At 33.9% G+C, this 21695-nt stretch overlaps 1 protein-coding gene across 17 annotated transcripts in view; it reads left to right on the top strand.

The window, feature by feature from the left end:
• DTNA (dystrobrevin alpha) overlaps window positions 1-21695 on the top strand; it is a 499301-nt gene that overhangs the window by 339640 nt on the left and 137966 nt on the right. For all 17 annotated transcript variants that reach the window (XM_074205354.1, XM_074205350.1, XM_074205352.1 and 14 more), the window contains one exon: window positions 4993-5073. In XM_074205354.1, coding sequence (XP_074061455.1) covers window positions 4993-5073 — 81 coding nt within the window. The remainder of the gene's footprint in view (window positions 1-4992; window positions 5074-21695) is intronic.

Raw genomic sequence — 21695 nt, 5'->3', positions numbered from 1 at the left:
GGAAAAGAATATCTAATGACATTAAATTAATTTGTCTCTAACCTTAATAGATTGTATCTCAGGATATTTAAAAAATCCCTTATATGCAATGACAGAATTACTGTTCTCCATGCCCTATATTGAAATAAGCAAATCTCTTTTTATTCAGAGAGGTGAAAGAAGTGGATTCTAGAAACTACATTTTAGTGGTCTTGATTCCTTTGGAAAATCATACGGATAGATTACTGAGCATATTGTTTCTGAGCATTTAGAATGAATCAATTATTTAATCAACAAGCATTTATTAAGCCCCTATGTGTTTAATACTATGTGCCAGACATTCAGACAGTGTTAATTGTTTGGGATATAACTCATACAAGCAAAGATAACCTCTGTCCTCAAGTAGCTTACTAAAGGGAGAGACAACACGCAGGAAAGAGGAAGGAAAGGGATTAGGGGGATTCAATGCTGGTGGCATCCATGGAGTTGTAATCAGACAGGACTTCCAATACAGAATAGAGTGAGTTAAATCCAGTTTCTGACCTCTTTAAAAGTAAGTATTGGGAGGAGTTTAGTATTTCCCCCTTCCAGCCCTTCAGTCAGAGGAGAGAGGAAGCTGAGGGAGATAGAGTCAAGTAGAGTTTAAGTTAGCAGTTTGATGGTGAGATTAGAAGTGATGACCTTCAAAGGATATATGGAGGCAATTTACAGATGTGAAAATCAAAGTGATCCATAGTCATATGAAAAATTGCCCTAAATCATTGCTTATTAGAGAAATGCAAATTAAAGCATCTCTGAGATATCACCTCACACTTTTCAGACTGGCCAATATGACCAGAAAGGATAATGATCAATGTTGGAAGGAATGTGGGAAATCTGGGACATTAATGTATTGTTGATAGAGCTATGAACTGATCCAACCTTTCTGGAGAGCAATTTGGAATTATGCCCAAACCCTTTGATACAGCAATACCACTACTGGATCTATACCCTGAAGAGATGATAAAAAGGGTAAAAACATCACTTGTATAAAAATATTCATGCATCTCTGTTTGTGGTGGCAAAGAATGTCCATCAATTGGGGAATGGCTGATGAAATTGTGGTATATGTATGTTATGGAATAATATCGTTCTACTAGAAACCAGGAGAGATGGGAATTCAGAGAAGCCAAGAGAGATTTGCATGAACTGATGCTGAGCAAGATGAGCAGATCCAGAAGAACATTGTATACCCTAACAGCAACATGAGTTTGATGATCAATCTTAATGGACTTGCTCATTCCATCAGTGCAACAATCAGGGACAATTTGGGGTTATTTGTGATGGAGAATACCATGTATATCTAGAGAAAGAATTGTGGAGTTTGAACAAAGACCAAAGACTATTACCTTTAATTTAAAAAGAAAACCATTATCTTATTATGTAATTTTGCTATCTCTTATATTTTATTTTTTCCTTAAGGATATGATATTTCTCTCTTGTCACATTCAATTTAGATCAATGTATAGCGTGGGAAAAATGTAAATCATACTGCCTTCTGTGGGGGGTGGGGGGAGGAAAGCAAGATTAGGAGAAAAATTGTAAAATTCAAAAATAAACGAATATTTTGGGGGGTTTGTAAAGCAATGGTGTTCAGTGACTTGCTCAAGGCCACACAGGTAATTATTAAATGTCTGAGGCCAAATTTGAGCTTAGGTTGTCCTGACTCCATGACCAGTGCTGTATCCACTGTACCACCTAGCTGCCCCTATAAATAAATAAATTTTTTTAAAAAAAGAAGTTATCCCCTTATCCTGGGAGGGGCATTTCACTCCCCCAGAGATGAAATAGTCAAGGGTAGCAGATATAAACAATGTCAAATGCAATAGACAGATGAGGAATGAAAACTATTTTTTATTTTTTTCATTTTTATCATTTTTATTGGTCATTTAAGAGAATAGAGCTAACTCTGGAGAGAGTAGTTATAGCTGAGTGATTTGATCAGAAACAAGATTACAAAGTTTAGAAGAGAGAGGGGAGGGAAATGGAGTCAGTGAGTATATAGACATCTTTTTTCCTAGGTGATTGGCTTTAAAAAAAATAAAGCAGAGAGATGAATGGACAATACCTTGAGGAGATGGCTAAGGTATAACAAATGTTTGTTTTGTTTTGTTTTTAATGGAGGAGACTAGGACATATTTGAAGACATGGGAGAAGGCTCCAATAGAAACAGGCTGAAGATTAGAGGGTTAAGGTAATGGTGTACAAAGGGATAAACTAGTAGCAATAAGTAGGCACTACAGGAAGATAGATTTCGTTTCAATTCACTTAATTTGATTCTAGTTAGAAAGTTCTTATAAATACAATGGATTTCTGTGTGAAATATATTACACGAAGAATTCAAGTAGCAACATGTCAAGGAAATAAAAGATAGGATTTTTGCATTGGATTAGAAGTAAGGCTAAATTGTTCCTAAAGTTCCTTAATGAAAAGTTTTCTGATTCTATGTATAAGTCAAATAACTGTGAAACTTTCATGAGGATGAATAATTAATATTCTAACTGACAAAGTCACAAAATCCTGAGGCTATTGGCAAAGTTTGTTAAAAATAAATTTAGGAAAACCAGTTACATTGAAGAAGTGATCAAAAGAAGTATATTTGTTCATCCAGCCTCAGTTTCATAAGAGGCATCTAATTAGCTATGGCTTTTGAAATTCTAGTGAAATGAAATCTTAAGTTCAAATGACTTTTAGTTGTCATTTTTTACTCAGTTTTTACCGGCAAACCACTAATAAACAGAAATGATAGAGATTTACAACATGCATAGAAGCATAGACATTTTTATGAAATAAGAATGTATACATTCCTTGATATAAAACACTCCTAAGTTTCATGGCTAAATGTCTCTAGCTACTTGCCTTGCCCATGTACATATGCCTTATGATAAAAATATGAACATATAGGAAGGACTCTGATCAAAGAGAATTGAAACTGGAATGTGTTTACCTATGATGTTCAAGCTCCAGTTATTTGCTTAAGGTCAAAGACCTAGTTAGTCCTCATTTCATACTTGATCACACTACTTTGGGACTTTGACTAACTTCTCCCCTATTCCTCAGAAAGTTCATTATCGAGACAATCTCATTGTAGATCCCATCAGCCAGCTCACAAGTAGCCCAACTGATGCACATAAGTCCATAGCTCCTGATTACCTGCAGTAGTTATGCAACAAGAGAAGCAGGTTAACTTCTAAATTATAAACTACAGTGAGATTAAAACAACAACCAGCATTATGTATAGTTTAAAGTTTGCAAAGCCGTTAAAATATTTATTCATTTTATCCACATTACAAAGCCTGGGAGACAGGTGCTGCTACCCTCATTTTATAAATGAGGAAACTGAATCAGACAGAAATTGAGTGATTTGTCACATAGATACTAAGTGTCTGACCCTGAATTTGAACTAAGCTATTCCTGACTCTAGATCCAGTATCTATATTTATTTCTGGATAATCTGGACAGAATGTTAACTTAGGTGGCTCAATGTTTAGACCATGATCCAGTAGTCAGGAAGACCTGAGTTCAAATTGACCTTAGACATTCACTAGCTGTATGTACCTGGGCAAATCATTTAACCCCTGCCTGCATTAAAGTGGAGGAGAAAATGACAAACTGCTTTAGTGCCTTTGCCAAGAAAACCCTGTAAGGAATCACAAAGATTTGGATGTGACTGACCAACAAAACAAGACAGAATTTTACATGCTCAAGTATTTATTTATTTTTTGATTCATACATTTGATGGCTAGATGTCCTTTTTAAATTTTTTTTTTATTTTTTAGGTTTTTGCAAGGCAAACAGGGTTAAGCGGCTTGCCCAAGGCCACACAGCTAGATAATTATTAAGTGTCTGAGGCCAGATTTGAACCCAGGTACTCCTGACTCCAGGGCCGGTGCTTTATCCACTATGCCACCTAGCCGCCCCTAAATGTCTCTTTCTTGCCTATGCAATAGCCATTCATAGATTTTAGTACATATAAACATGGAAGATTTGATCTGTTTCATCTCCAGCCTAGTTAGGTTAGAAGTACAACAGCCTCCTGTTTCCATGGTCTACCAGACTAATGCTGGATCAAGTATAATAGGAGATCAGTTTAATCCCTATCCTGAAGCCCAAACCTACTGAGTTCATGATTCACCAACTTCAGATTCTCCAGTAGCAGGGATTATAAGTGTGTAATACTATGCTTGACCACGTGCTGAATTTCCTATAAACTTTTTTTTTTTAGATTTTTGCAAGGCAGTGGGGTTAAGTGGCTTGCCCAAGGCCACACAGCTAGGTAATTATTAATTGTCTGAGGCCGGATTTGAACTCAGGGAGTCCTAACTCCAGGGCCGGTGCTCTATCCATGGCTGCCCCATATAAACTTTTTTTTTTTTTAAACAAACTATACAGATTAGGATAATTTTCATGTAGGGTCACATTCTGTCCAATTTTATCTATAAAAATGATTGTTTATTTGGTGTTTATTAAGTTCTGATTTTTTAAAAGTTTTCTAAATATATGTATATAGATAGATTTCTGAAATCATCATCTGATTATTTTAATTCCTTTTTTTAAAAAAATAAAAATGTAGCTTCTCTGTGACTGTGTTGATATTTTCCCCTTTGATATGGGACCTTAGCCAGTTTGTCTTTTAGCCTACAGCTGGACCAGATTGTTCTACAAAGTGACAGACACACCCGTTTAAGCTTCCCTTTTTTTAATTTCATGACTATGATCCACAAAGCAATTTCTGAAGTTGAATAAATTCCCAATTCCCCGGAGGCATAAATAGCCCTGCCTGAAACCAGGTGATATACAACAGACCATCTCAAAACTTGTGATTGCAAATATGTTTTAAGATTGGGGAGGCAATGGGGAGAGCTAATAAAAGTGTCTATTTTATAATCCCAGTTTATTTTACTTATGATCATTATAAAATTTCCTTCTGAGTGCTAGTCACAGCATATATATATATATACTTCTTTTCACCAGGAGCCCAAGATTTGGATCGCATTCGGTTATCTACCTACAGAACAGCTTGCAAGCTTAGATTTGTTCAGAAGAAATGCAATTGTAAGTTTGTCCTTTGTTAAAATAATCACTACATTTTTGTTTTTATTTGTTATCAAGTTGAATCACAATGAGAGATTATTTCATATGTTGTATTATATAAAAGACAAGAAGGAAAATTTGATGACTGACTATTGGGCTATGCAGAAATAATCAGTTCTAATGGAGTAATTACTTTGATAAAAATATTAGGCCATGCACATATCTACACAATATCTTTTTCTCTTCCATTCCAAATTACTTTAGTGATCCATCAATTTTTAAATCGTTCACTCCCTCTACCAAAACAGATCACTGATCCTTTGCAACTTAGTAAATAGTCTTACACACACACACAGACACACACAGACACACACTTATCATTATCCCCTTGCTATCAACCTTTGAGAAATCAGTGTCACCTCAATGGCACAGTAAAAGTATTGGAGCGCTTTCTTACTTGTTGGTTGGTTTTAATTTTAGTCTTACAGGTGTTTGAAGAAATACCACATTTTACAGAACATAGTAACCAACCTTCTCTAAAGTTTTGCATTTTCCACTTATAGAAAGGCAAGAAGATGAAAAAAATATTTCCCAAGTCCTCAGGCACATTTAAGTTTCTAAAACGGCAAATACAGTTATTTCTTTCAGAATTATAACAATTGGGCCTGTTTCAGGAAAAGCAAAATGAGAGGCAACTCCTACCCACCCACCTACTCTGCCCTTATAGAGCTAGATTTGCAATTACTATAAAATACAAATCAAGTGATCTGTAAATATTAAGTGCCTACTATGAGCCAGGTCCTGTGAAAACCTTTGGGAAAGCAAATAGTGATCCCTACAAAGCCAAGCCTTTTCCCAAGTTTTAAATATTGAGATTATTCATCATAGTGTATAGTGGCACATACTCATTCATAGTATTCCCAAATCCATTTATCTAAGTGCTTAAGAGTTCTGTGACAGAATTCTTCCTTTTAAAAAAGTGTCATAAGACAGTCAAAAGTTTGTCTTCTGTTATCATTGTAGCCCAAAAAACAATAAAGTAATTAATAATTCTCTTGGGGGCTTTCCTCGGTGGACAATTACCATAGAATCATAGAAACATAAGATCATTGATTTAGGATTGGAATGAAATCATCACAACTAAGCCCTTCATTTTACAGATGAGGAAACTGAAGCACTGGGAAGTTAAGTGACTTGCTCAAGGTCACATAGCCAATAAGCATCTGAGGAAGAATATGAACTCAAACTCTCTTGACTCTACTTTTGTACACTATTTCTCCATATTACTTCTAAGAAGACCAAACTACTTGTGACTTTATAAAACTATCCACTTCATGGCTCTAGCTATTACACCTATCCTCTCTGGGGAGAACCAAAGCAAATCATCAAAAATGCTCTATTTACATGTCTGACCAGACTAGCCTCAAGTCACATGGAATGGTGTAAAGATTAAGTTCAAAAACATAATCTATTTTTGAGCCTTATCATAGGCAACAAAGTAATTTAATCTCAGTTGGTTAGAAATGAGAAAGAAAGGACATGGATGAGAACTAAGGATCAGGCTATAATTAAAAGACAACACACAGACAGAGAGAGATCTATATAAGTATTTCTGTACATATAGTTACAGCTATCTATATATTTTTATCTACCAAAATATATTTATAGATATCTAAGCTACATATCTAAAGTTATATCTTTAGATAGATATCTATATAGATAATTATATGTCTATATATATATATTGCTAGTTATATACAATACAATTCAATAAACATTTATTATGTGCCTACTATGTACCAGAAACTGCTAAACATCAGAATACATATAAGAAAAGGACAATCATTGTCTTCAAGGAGCTTATAATATAATGGGAGCAGATAATACACAAAAGAAATCTGAAAAGTAGAGGGGAACACTGGAGCATACTTGATACAAGGTCAAGTTAAAGATAATTATGGAGTTGAAACCGAACAGAGAAGCTTGTGGTAAATGAAGAGTGGCTGAAATTTTGAGTCCTCATTTCTTGTTCTATCTTCCAACCTCGAAAAGAGAGGCAGGAACAATTAAGGTCACTAGGACATACAAGTAGCAAAACTGAAGCAATCTCTAAGATGACAAGTTTCCCAGCAATGAGTTTATCTTGGGCAGGGCATGATGAAGATGATGATGGGAGCTGAACCAAGTAGAGCAGCTGGTGGCAAATGAATTGCCAACTATGATTACTATAAATACCATCATTTAAAAACAACTCCCTTCCCTACCCCATCAAGAAAGAACAATGCTATGGAATACTGATTGCTGATTCTACTTGTATTTTTTCAATATAAACTAATATGTATGTTAGTGACTAAGTAAACCATGCAAATTATCAAGTGTTTAATACACATTTCTCAAGCTGAAAGACAGCAAAAGTTCTTTTTTTCCTATGGATTTCAAAGCACAAAGATATAATTCCCATTATAGACTTAACTCTCCCAAACAACTAAATCAACCAAGACTTCATAATAATGGACCAAATATACACAGAGATACACAGGGATACACAGAAAGGCAAAATCAGTCTCTATTTTTAAGAGTATTGATGGTCCATGATATCAAAAGGGAAGATACTAGTGAAAGACCTAGAAAGACCTCTTTCAGAAGTTGAGATTTTTTTATTATAATTTAAAGGAAGGAGACTAGCGTATATCACTATATCTTACTCTATATAGTAAAAACTCTACACTATAAATATTTTCTAACTAAAAACTGAACCAAATGGTTATCTAGGGAGTAACAAAGGGTAAAATTCATAGTTGTGGTTCAATTTTCATATATAAAATAAAGTATGGATGAAACAATTTTTTTCACTAAGGACCTTTTTTGTTTCAGGGACTGTGCTAAGCACTTTCCCAAATATTATCTCATTTAATCCTAGTATTATGTAATAATAATAATGATGATGATAATGATGATGATAGCTAACATTAATATGGTACTTAGTTTGAGCCAGACATTATGCTAAGCACTTAATTATTATTTCAATTATTATTTTTTTATTTAATTCTTATTAATGCATTTATTTATTTTGTTTAGTATGATTTAGTTATTTTAAACCTCACAATAGCCCTGTGAGGTAGGAGGAAGTTGAGGCAGAGTCACAGGGAAAATAAGTGTCTGACACTGGATTTGAACTCTGATCTTCTTGTCTTCAGGCCTGGTATTCTTTTTATCTCACCTGACTGACACCTAGCTACTCAAGGTGGTTATATAAGTGCATTCTTTCTACTTCATTAACAAGGTTCCCAAATACAAGTTCTATACTTAAGTTGCTAAACTTTATCACCTTTGTTTAATATTTTTGTATAATAAAACTTGTAAAATCCAAAGGTTTTTAGAAAATGCTAACATAGCTTTATTTATTAGTGTCCTTAATCAGAGCAGAAGGTTTTAAACTTAAACAAGTAATTAGACTTCCTTTTAAAAAGGAAAACAGAAAAGGAATTAATGAATTTAACTGTTCTTTGTTTAGCTTTAGTCAGCATGATATGTAAACCACAGAGGTAGGGGGAGATGGGGCGGGGGGGATGTGATATGATCTGCAATGTAAGTAAACACGCAGAATGAGATCATAGGAGTACAGTTGGGGGGGGAGTTTGGGGGTCATTTGATCTAACACTTTTATTTTGCAGATGAAGAAACTGAGGTTCAAAGAGATTCTACAGATTGTTTAAGCTCAAATAGCTAAGAAATAGCAGATTTGGGATTTGTATCCAGGTGCTCTCTCCAAATCCAGGCTTTTTTGCATGCTGCTGTGGTGAGGTGTTATTCCTAGACATAAAAGAAAACATTTTTTAATACCATACTGATGTGTTTTCATATTAGTACTTAAAACCATTCTTTAATCACAAAATCTCTTCACATTTCAAATATATTACCTGGGAAAGCAGGTATTTTAATAGCAATAGATTTATTTTATAAGAGGAATATATTTTTATATAAAACAATGAATTTAACAACACAAAATAAATGGCAAAACACAGTTGACATAGCAACTTGGGAAAGGTTGAAATTATCAAGAATGGTCTATACAAAGGGTGAAGATGGGGAAATAGATACTGAGGAATTAGTGAGAGTCCAGCTAAAGTTCAAGTTCTGAAGTTTTAGATAGCGTGTTTCTTACTTTTTCCTTTTGTACAATGCTTGCCCAACAAATCCAACTCTGTTTATATTTTATCATAAAATGAATAACTTTACTCATAGATAGAAATATTTCTATTTCTTAATGAAACTAAACTATCATTAACTTAAAACTTTAGGCAGGATTTTCTGCCCAATTTAAAAAATCCAAGATGTTTTCAAGATTATCACAGCAGCTTAAGTTTAGAGGAGGTCTTGAGAAATTGTCAAATCATCTCTTCACCCAATTCAAACTCTGTTATATATACCAAACATATGGTCTATCTTTTCTCCCATTTTAAAAGATCTACAAAAAAGGAGATTTTTTTAATATGCTTGAAAAGTCTTCCATATGCACATGTTATAAACAATTCTCACTTATCTGTCATTCTTTTTGTCCCACACAACAATGCTAGGAGATGTGTTGTGCAAGTGTAATTACCCCTGCCCCATTTTCCTAATGAAAAAGATAAGGTACAGAGAGGACCTTATTTGTTCAAGATCATGAAGCTAGAAATTAGTAATACTGATCCTCATTCTTGAATCCAATGTATTTTCCTGTGCTATAAAACACTTTGTTTTTGAATACTCAAACATAATTATTAGATAATTAGTGTGTACTTCAATTATATATTTTAGGTCAAAAAAATCATCATCTCAAGAGAATAAAACTTGTCTCCATCTCAACAGTGCCTAGGAATTAGGTAATGAACAGCTAACACAGCTCCAGACAAAGATGGAATTCTTATCATTATTTGTGAATGTATTATATACTTCTATTAAATTATAAATTCCATGAAATCAGGCATCATACCTTGCCTAAATTTTATATTTCATCTAGTCCCTAGAACAAACATAGAGAACTGATTGCCCCGCCCCAAATTAACTCTAACCAGTTGTCTCTCATAAGCCAATCTCTTTTCTAAGTTAAATGACTTCAGTCCATTTAACTTCTTGTAGATTCAATCTTTTGAACCCTATTTTCCTTTCTCATTCATTAAGTCATAGATTTAAAGTTGGATGAGACTTCAGTAGTAGTCTAGTTCAAATTTATTTAACAGATTAGGTAAAATCTGAAGCCCAAGGAAGTTGTGTTAAATTTAAGTGAAGTTAATGTTTACTATGTGACCCAAGGTCACACAGGTCAAAAATAGTACAGCCAGGATATAACTACAAGCCTTCTGATTTCAAATAACTTAATTCAGGATTATTTTGCTTTCTATTCTTCTTGGTCCTCTTAAGATCTGGAGCCTATAAGACTTTACTAAAAGAGAACAGTGCTATATTTGCGTGTGTATGTGTGTATGTTTCTATGTGTATCTAAACACTAATTTATATACCGAAACTGTCTCACTCTTTTCTCTGGCCTTTACATATTTATAATGTTTGCTGACAAAAGGTTTTACATAGTCAGTAGGTCTGCATGCTAATACTGCTATTTTGACCTTTCTTTATTCTATACAAATATCAGAATTTCCAAGAGTCCATCATTCCCATGCAAAGCATGGACATGGTTAATGATGCGGGCACCTTATAATGTCAGCAGATCTATTTTTCAGAAATTACTTTGGAGTCAATGAAACAGATCTAGGTTTGCCAGCAAAAGAAAAGGCAATGGCAGTAATAATTCATATAATCTGTTCTGGTTAATAGTAGTAGATATAGAAAGGAGAACAAGATTGCCTCCCTTTCTCCACTCTAGGATGTTTACCAGTGTACTTCAATAGGCATTTATTAAACATCCATAGATTCTCCAGGAAAGTCAAAATTTAAATAAAATGTTATACCTTGTTCTCAAGAAGTCTATAATTTAAGAGAATAATATAATACACATGCAGTTGCAATTGTTGTCCAATTGCTTTTTCAGAGTTAGAACTCTTCATGACCCTATTTGTGGCTTTTTTAGTATAAATACTATGGTGGTTTACCATTTTCTTCTCCAGTTCATTTCACAAATGAGGAAACTGAGGCAAACAGGGTAAAGTGATTAGCCCATGGTAGCCTGACCTAGTAAAGGTCTGAGACCAGTTTTGAACTCAAGTAGAGGAACGTTCTTGACTTCAAGTCCTAGGTTCTATCCATTGAATCATGTAGCTTTTCAATGCAAGTAACAAAATGGTGTACAAATATCAACTAGAGATACAAATAAACTGCTATGTGAGGACCTAGGAGGAAAAAGGTCATTCCAACAAGATCAGGGAAAAGCCATTGGAACAGGAATTATTTTACTTGGACTTCAAAAGATTTGGCTAAAGCAGGGAAAAGAAAGAATAATATTCTAAATTCAAGGAATTCCTCACTGTCACTGAAGATACCTCATTGCTTCTCTTAATTCTATCTAATAACATCATAGGACCATTGAGCTTGTGCTAGAGGAGACTATGTTTATCTGAACAGCTTTTATTTCAATAACTGATTAATTAATTAAAAGAAAATGAAATAAATCTTTTTTAAGAGACAGAAGGGAAAACAATCTTTGCTTCATAGATAAGCTTTGTCAAATAAATGGAACGCTTAATGGTGTCTTTCAACCAAATTTAAGGTTATTTTAAATTAATCTGTTTGATAGCATTAATATTTTCTTATTTTTAAAGGAATTTTAAAAATGAACAAGCATTAATTTTCTCACCCTTCCTGCTTTTTCATTGAAAGTGTAAGAAAAAGAAAATCCTTATAACAAATATGCAGTCAAGCATAATAAATTTATATATTGATCATGTCCATAATGCATATGTCCCATTCTGTACAGCATGCATACTTTCAAATTTAATTTAGTTTAGTACCACTTCCTTGTCCTGCCTATAAACTGTAGAATTTTTAAGAGAAATAATTCTCTAGGAGCCTCTTTAACATATACTTCTAATTTCTTGTGTAATTTTTCTCAAATGTAGGTCTGACCATTCACCTCCCTACTCAATGAACTCTAGTGGTTCTCTATTATATCCAAAATCAAATATAAAAATTCTGTCTAGGGTATTGAGAGGTCTTTGTAACTTGGACCTTCTTTACTTCTCAGTCTTTCCCTTTACTCCACTCTATGCTCTCTACTATATTGTTGCATTGACTATTCCTTATGTGACATTCTACCTCCTATTCCTCTCTTTTTGAACTGGCTCTCTCCTCTCCCCTCTGCTTTCCTTCAAGACTCAATTCAAACTCTTTTTTTTGCCAATTACCCTTCCTAATGGAAGCAATATTCAGAATAGAGATTTGTTTAAGGGGGGAAAAAGCAGGGATTTCAGTCATGAGAAAACCATCACCAATAGTAGTCAGCAAGGAAAATGGATGGCATATGCATAACTACTGGAGCATAATCATCATAGTTTATATTGTTCCAAAAGTACTTTAAAATACATAATTTAGTTCCTGTTTTGTGGTTAAATTATTCCGGATATTTGTTTAAAATAAAGAAAAGTGCGAGTTAGAATATTTTGTTCACAGAAAAGTCCCTGTGGGAAAATTGGTAGAGGCAGCCAAACATAAACAAACCTATTAAACATTGCTGAGGAGCACAGGGGAAAAACTTGTATGTTTCTCACTGGGAATCCTCAGCCTATGATAAAACTGCTCTATAATGCTTGATGATCAATCCAATGTAGATTTCTCTTAGAATAAAAATAGTGATAAAGGAAAGATATGATTCAAAGATTTACCTGTAACTCTCTGATGGACTTGAGTAAAACCAAGGAGAAAATTTTATTTCTTTTTTAGGTTTAACCTTGACATCTTGGGGTTTCTGTGTATTTTGTAGGATTTATTTTTTTTGTTTTGTTTTCATGTTACCATTTATTTTGAGCACTAGATTTATGATTGGTTCACACAGCCACCTGTGCTGATTTGTAGACAAAGCCTCAGCTTTGTCAATGGCTATTGGTCTTATATATTGTTGCATTTTTTCTTCCATATTTATATCTTTTTTTAGATTTTTTTCAAGGCAATGGGGCTAAGTGGCTTGCCCAAGGCCACACGACTATGTAATTATTAAGTGTCTGAGGTCAGATTTGAACCCAGGTACTCTTGACTCCAAGGCCGGTGCTCTATTCACTGTGCCACCTAGCCAACCCCATATTTATATCTTGAAGATGAATGAGCAATCTAGTGATTTTTCCATTTAAGAAATGATTTGATTTTTAAATTTCATATCCAGTTGGCATTGATGAGATGGATACAAAAGAAAGCTTTCCAAGGACTTCTCAGTCTGACCAAAACAGGGGTCACAATCTTTCTGAAATTCAGTAAGAGGGTATATAAAAGCAGCCAAATGAATAGATAGCTGACTTGTATGACCAACTTGAACCAATTACCAGACATATTATCATGGCCTTCCTTATGGGATTATCTTCAAGTACCAGACTCTCAGAAGTCCAGCTCTCATGGAGACCCAAGATAAGAAGGGATAATGAGAGAGAGAGAGAGAGAGAGAGAGAGAGAGAGAGAGAGAGAGAGAGAGAGAGAGACAGAGACAGAGACAGAGACAGAGAGACAGAGAGACAGAGAGACAGAGAGACAGAGAGGATTATAATATATTTTATATTTTTCACAGAGTGTATTTGGCATAATATTTTTATTTGTTGCATGAACAAATGAGTGAATGAATGGATAAATGGATTTTTAAAATGATATTCTCTTCACAAGAACATTTGCACTGCCATAAAAATCATTTCCTATTCCACCTTAGGATGCTTGTCACAGGTTGAAAAAAATTTGACTTTTTCAATATTTTACCTGCAAACTATTAAAAATAATTAGTTCAACTTAAGAATTGTGGAGCAAGCCTGTGACAAAAAATCCATATAGAGAATTCCACTGAGAGCTTACATGGGGAGAGGTAAAAGAATTTAGTTTCCACTATAGCAACATAAATGGAGTTTTTCCTCCCTCTAGAAGATATATTATTTCATTTATTCTCTATATCTTTCTATGAAACTTTTGTGTCTTCTATTATTCATTATGTTTTACTTTTATTTCCAATCTCCCCATTTTTATATTTTGACACTACCATTTTAATGGACCATCTGTACCACCTTTGAATATAGATGTTCAATAAACATTCCACTCTGAATTTTCTTTATTGTTTCCTCCAGGGTGGGTGGGGGGTGTTAGAGGGAGTAATATAGCAATACCAAAACTCTTGAAATTGGTCTAAGTAATTTATTGACACCAAACTTTTGGGGTTTTTTCCTTTTATTTCTTTTTATTGTTTTAATTTTCTTATATCCTTTCAGAAATCTTTATCTGATATCATCTATAATAGTTTATTTCAGCATCTTTAAAAGCAAAATAATAAATAATACATAATAAATGAATATTATAAAATAATAAAATAATAAATAACAAAAATTTTAAAAAGTTAACATACATAATGAGAACTCATTCTGTTGACCACAGTAGACCTCCATAACCAGATAATAGCCATGGTTGAGTTGTAGCTAGTTTCCATAGAAATGCCTGCCAAAACAAATTTAATACATGTTGATATTACATGTTACTACTGATATTACAGCAGGCACTTCAATACCAGTAACTTTGACAGAACAACAGCTTCAAAAATCAAGTTTTTAATTTAAAACAGTTCTGTTTCATAAAATAATAAACTGAATTTATAGATTTCTAAAGTTTAAAATTCTATTAAATTAGTATTAGCTAAGTGACGTGATAATGATGGTGATGATGATGATGAGGATGTTTGTCTTTGATTCATGAAGAAGACCATGACATCAGGGAGGTGTTGCCATGACAAGCACATGAACTGGATTTGAGTCAGTTAAGTATATTTTTAATGAACAATTATGCATTTCACAGTACTTAGAATCTTAGACCTCTAAATTGAATTCAACCTCCCTAATTTTACATATAAATAAAGAAAACTTGTGCTATTAACTCTTTCGAGGTCATACATATAGTTTAGAGGCAGGATATGAAATTAGGTCCTTTGATTTCAGAGACAGATTCCATATTGTCACTTTACTGTACATTTGCACTTCATCTCCTGTTTCCTTATTCTCCCTAGTACTACATAGAAAGAATAAATATTATATAATTAGAATTCTTAAAAGTATACATCATATTTATGGCACATAAACAAATTGGTCATTGATTATTCTTTAAAATTAATCATCTTTTTTAAATTGAGAATTTAATCACCTACAAGAACAAACAATTCAATATACAAAAAGCAAGATTTATAAGAAATTGAACTTGTTAAACATAGCTTGTATTTTTAATAAATACTTATAAAAATATGTTTAAATTTATATATATACTAAAATATATAAAAATTTTATATGTGTTTTATATTTGTGTATCTATATATACATATATGTATATTAATTTTGGAATATCCCTGTGCATAAATATACATATGTACACTACCATAAAAAAACAAAATCCTTGTAACAAATTTATAAAATTTGTTTGAATCCTTTTCTTCACTTTTTATTTGATGACTTTAAAACAAATGTTATTGATGTTCTTTCTCTTACTGATTAATCAGGACCCACTAACCTCTTTCCCAAATAAAAGTCCTTCCTTATAACAAATGTGTATAATTCAGTAAAGCAAGCCAACCCACTGGCTGACCATGTCTTAGATTGCAAGTTTCATTCTAAATCTTTAGACCATTACCTATCAGTCAAGAAGTAAAAGGAAAACAACTTTGGCAGTAGCAATTGCTGACATTGGACAGACTGACAGAATAATTTGAGTCTACTGTTCTGATCCCCAGAAAAGAAGAACTGAACCATTAACTTGAGAGTTGGTGCAGTCAAGTGGAAAGATTACTACGGTGGTCACAATCACTTACAGATAGACATTGTACAGGAAAGGAATAGTGACCATAGCAATAGGAGCTGTTCAGCTCCCAATTTAAGGGAACATGAAAAATAGGGCTAGATTCATACAACTGGCTAGAAAACATACTCATCTACCTAAGAAATGGAAAAGAACAAGCATTTATTCAAACTAAATCACTGACATTATTTTCCTAACGCGCAAGTCCCATCACATCACCCTCCTACTCAATAAACTCCTTATTGCCTCCAGGACCAAATCTCCTCTATTTGTTGTTTAGATCTCTTCATAATCTAGCCTCTTCCTACCTCTCCAGTCTTCTTACCTTATACCTGAACATGTACTTTTTGATCCAATGACACTGACCTCCTGGTTATTCCATGAAGAAAAACACTCTATCTCTAAGCTCTGACTATTCCTCTCTAACTGTCCCCCATGCCTGGAATGCTCTTCCTCCTTGACTCTGACTACTGACCTCCCTGCTTCCTCTAAGCTTCAACTAAAATCCCACCTTATACAGGAAGCCTTCCCCCACTCCATTTAATTCTTGTATCTTCTCTCTGTTAATTATTTCAAGGTTTTTCCTGTAGATAGCTTGCTTTTTATATGTTTGGTTGCATGATGCCATTATACTGTAAGCTCCTTGGGGATAGGGACCATTTTTTTATATTCCCAGAACTTAGCACAGTGCTTAGCACATAGTAAACATTAATAAAATGTTTATTGATTAAGTAAATACTATATCTCAAGCATTGTGCACTTTGCAAATATCACATTTTATCCAAAGCCACTGGATGATGCATCATTATTAATTTTAGAGGAATTTGAGGCAGATAAAGTTGTTTGAAGTCACATTAGTGGGGGGCAGCTAGGTGGTGCAGTGGATATAGCACTGGCCCTAGAGTCAGGAGGACCTGAGTTCAAATCCAACTTCAGATATTTATTAATTGCCTAGCTGTGTGACCTTGGGCAAGTCACAACCCCATTGCCTTAAATAATTAAAAAAAATAAAGTAACACTAGTGTTAAGAATTTGAGGCCAGATTTGAACTTGTTTCTTTCCAGGGTTGGGCTCGGCACTCTGTCCATTGTTCCACTTACTTGCCTCAATTCACCCTGCATGGAACTAAAACCTCTCTATTTTTCTGGTATTGAACCTTCAAATCTGATTCACAATATACCTACATTTATTTATTTATTTATTCAACATTGATCTTGGTATCACCTCCTGCTTCTGATGTGGCTCTCAGCTCTACATTGCATTTCCCTAGCAAATTTCATTTGACTGATTCTACATTTTAATTCATTACTTTAAAAAAATGAAGACTCATCCCTTTGTCTACTAGAAATGTCTTTAACTAGATAACATCCATTGTTAATCAATTTACATGATAACAACTTTCATATCTCTATCACAACTTTTAAGTTAATGGTTAATGTTAACATTACCTAGAGCAACAGGTATTCTGGGAATAGTTGTTATGTAATGGACACTTGAGAATCAAGGTATATTCCTTAAAGTAAAATTTCTCTCCAAGCTGGGAGAATTAAGTCTGAAGAGACCCAATATTTGATAGAACCCCATTCCATGAACATCTGTTAGATGGAACAAAGTGGAAGAGCACAATTTTGCATCATTCTGAGCAAGGCTCCAACATGGAAGACTGTTAGATCCAAACTTTAGTCACCACCATCCCATGAGTATCTTTTATGTGGGACTAAGAGGAGTATGTCAATTTTTCAGGATTCTGAGCAAGTCTTCTTTCCCCCCACCCCCATCTGTGGAGCATCTAACAGCTAAGATGAGTGTTATATTTCTATTTTTCTTTTATCCATATTAGTAGTCCCCTCAATAACCTAAGACAATTGAAATTTAAGTATGCAGAGTATGTATATATTGTAAGGTAGGTATGATTAGGAATGCTACTTCAATGGTGGATCCTGTTACTTATTCAATATTACCAAGTTTGGGGGTAATTTTGTTTCATTGATTTTAGTAAGATATATAAGGACAAAATATGCTTGTACAATAGTTATTAGTGACTTTGAGGTGAAAGGGGGAACCTTGATTTATCCAGCACTTAGAATTTCTCTTACTTTTAAAAATTAATTGGGCAGCTAGGAGGCACAGTCAGGAGAACCTGAGTTCAAATCCAGCCTAAGACACTTAATAATTGCCTAGATGTGTGACCTTGGGCAAGTCACTTAACCCCATTGTCTTAAATAAATACTTTTTTAAAAAATTAGTTACATTTTATTGTAAACTTAATCATTAACAAACAAGTATTTTACAGACAGTTTTAATTATGGCTTCTTTATATCACAATAGTTTCTTCCGGTATTCTTTCCTTTTCCTCTCCCAAAGAGTCATCCCATATAACAAATAATATTTTTAAAGGAAAAGGAAAAAGTCAACATAACTGATCAAGAGATTGATGTGTAACACTTGTGGACCTCCTGCCTCACCTCTGCAAAAGATTAGGATGGATAGGAATCTTCTCAAGTCTCTCCTTTAAAATTGTGCCAAAGAAGGAGAACAAGGAGAATAATTATATTAGAAAATAAGAATAAGAACTTTGTGTGTGTGTGTTTGTGTGCGTGTGTGTTTGTGTGTGTGTATGTGTGTGTGTGTGTGTGTGTGTGTGTGTGTGTGTGTGTGTGTGTTCTCCTTGTTTCTCACCTGTTCTTTATGGAGTGACCTTTCCCAATCTTCCTCAATCAAGTGCTTCTTCTGATTTCTAACCTATGTGTCTTAAATCACAAAGTAGCATACAAAGACATTAATCAAGGTATAATGAGACTGTGCCCTCAATTAATAACATTTAGCTCACTTTCAAGAGATATTCAGCTTTTCCTCCCTCTCCTTAATTTTTTTTTAATTTAAAGATTAAAGAAGGTATATGGATAATAGAAACAGTGTAGGAAGAGGCTATATATCTCATAGGACTTTGAGTCAACAAAGTATGAGTCTGATAGAAACATTTCTCTGGGAGCCTTTGAGATTAAGATAAGAATCCAATTGATGAGAATAAACTCTTGGGAAGTTAGAAGTTTCCTTTGTGAAGAGAGTAATGTAATAGAGCAGGGGTTGTATTTGAGAACCCAGGAGTCCTGAAGTATTTCTGAGGCAAGCTACCAAGAATGCAAGGACATACTAGGATATGATATTGGCCACAGAAGTCTTCGAGTAATACCAGGGATGTCTGCATGTAAGCCTCAAAATTCACTTTTATTAATTCTGACTCCAGAAAGAAAGAGGAATCCTTTTCCCAATCCAAAGGGATAAATCAGTCTTGGAGCTTATCCTAGAGCACTCTGGCATAAATCAGACGTGAGATTTTGTCCATTTGGGAATGGGTTTCATTCATTGGTGATATAATACATTCTCCTACTATTTATTTTATATTGTAATAATGTCCTGATAAAAAAAAATTGGCTCTTTCAATGTATTATTCTTCCCAGGTTTCATAATAAGGAACAACTTGAACTTAGCCAACCTTAGAGACAAAATATAAGCCAAGTCAGGTGATTTACCAGTCGAGAAAATTTCAATCATTTTTAAAACCCACATTGCATGTTGAATGAGTTACATAAAGTCTCCACTCCTCACACCTTTCCTCATATCCGATTTATTGACAGATTGTGTCTAATCGCTACATGTGAAAGAAGAGAGTTGCATTACCTAATTTGGTCATCTGAAAATAAACCTTTTACTCCAACTGTAAAGAACAAAATTAGTCTTTTCAATCTATAAAATTTGAAAAGTCCATTCAAAGGACAGTGTAGAAGATTACTTTCAGAATACAATTGTGCAACTTGTTTTTGTTGTGGTGGTTCTTGAATCATTGAAGCCATGTCTGACTCTTCGTGACTACATCTGGGGTTTTCTTCCCAAAGATATTGGAGTGGTTTGCCATTTCCTTCCCCAGCTTATTTTACAGATGAGGAAACTGAGGCAAACGGAGTCATCCTATGCTCAATGCGCTGTGGTGCCACCTAGTGGCAGTTGTGCTACCCTACAACTCATTCTGTATTGGAGCTGTTCTCTGTTGACCTATACTGCAATTTCTAAAGACTTGGACATACTTTGGTATTTTCCATATCACATAACACTATGGATAGCAGATTTTCAATAAACCCCTGTTGAACACATTTTCAAAATGTTTAACAACCATTAATTCCACTCCCCATTCCCCATTATACACATAAAGCTGTTTCTCCTTGTATTTATATCAGTACATGGGATAATTAGGAATCCTAAGCCTTTCTCTGACTATTCTGAGCCAATTCCTCCTCTGTCTGATGCTCATTAACTGGTCCTTATGGCGGGTTCTGCTCCTCAGGTGAAGTCAAGTTTTCTCACCTGTCTTTCCATCTGGTGCCCAGGTATTGTCTCCTAAGCATTCTATATGCTCAGAATAGGAACTTACTAAATTGTTAAAGTGAATTTTTGACATCTCCATTCCTTTCTAACTCAGAATATTCTATAAGTATACTTGGATTTCTTTCTTTCTTTCTTAGTTTAAATATGACTCAGAGCTCTACTATGTGTTATTAGTAATTAGAGTTTACAAGAAATAATACTATTATTTGGTGATAAATTCATATAAATGGTCAAATATTATTCTTTAAGATTATATGTTCCTTACCCATGACATTTTCTATTAAGCATTACTTGACTAATTATGTTATTTGTGTATGAGGGTGTGTGTGTATGTGTGTTTTACTTTTAGGACTTAAATAGACATATTGTACAAATTTCTCAAAGGCCGGGGGTGGTTGGTACTCTACATCCTGTGGTGTGTATTCTGACAATATCAATATGATGTGTAATGTAGAATTAAGATGGGTACAGTTTAGTAAAATATGCCCACTGCCATCTAGTGGTAAGTGGTTTATTCTATCAACCCCTTTCTTCTGATCATCTTTTGCCTTATTTATAAGTAAATGTAAGTAAATTTTATTACAGGCCTTTAAAACAATATTTTTTATGCTAAAAAGCACTAGAAAAATCCAAACAAGTTCATTTCCAGTGATTTTTATATAAAAATATTTAGCACAGTGTTATTTCAATACTAAGGAAAGAGAGCCTGATGCTTTGTGCTATCAAACATGGGGAAAACCTCATTAAATCAAGTTTCACTGATTCAGAAATTTTGATAATTCAACCTTTCATCTGAAGTCAATGATCTGAATTCAGATCAGGAATAAGTAGAAACTTATTTGTTCTTGGAACACTCTTCTGAAATAATGCAAATGACCGCTTAGAATTAAATTCCATGGCCATGATCAGATTTAAAATTCCTAAAGTGGAAGCATCTATGTTGATAGGGAATGGGTTCCCTCTTACTTGAGGTCTTCAAGCATTCATCACGGAGATTTTAGAACAAATTCTTGATCAGATATAAGTTGGAATAAATACTCTCTGAAGACTGTTAATTAATCAGTTATCAGATATTAAATGGGCTACATGTCAAATATTATATATACAAGGCACTGGGAATAAAAGTACTAAGAATGAAATCATCTCTTCATACAAGAAATTTCATTCTCATGGAAGAGATGAGTGTATATACATTATATATATACATATATAGGCATATATTTATGTTTTTATTTGTGTCTATATATCCATCTCTGATGCCATATTTATGTGTATAAATATGAATATATATGCATATATATGTATATGGT

Source organism: Macrotis lagotis, chromosome X (assembly GCF_037893015.1).
Source record: "Macrotis lagotis isolate mMagLag1 chromosome X, bilby.v1.9.chrom.fasta, whole genome shotgun sequence".
Taxonomy (NCBI): domain Eukaryota; kingdom Metazoa; phylum Chordata; class Mammalia; order Peramelemorphia; family Peramelidae; genus Macrotis; species Macrotis lagotis.
This window is presented reverse-complemented; position numbering and strand designations above follow the sequence as displayed.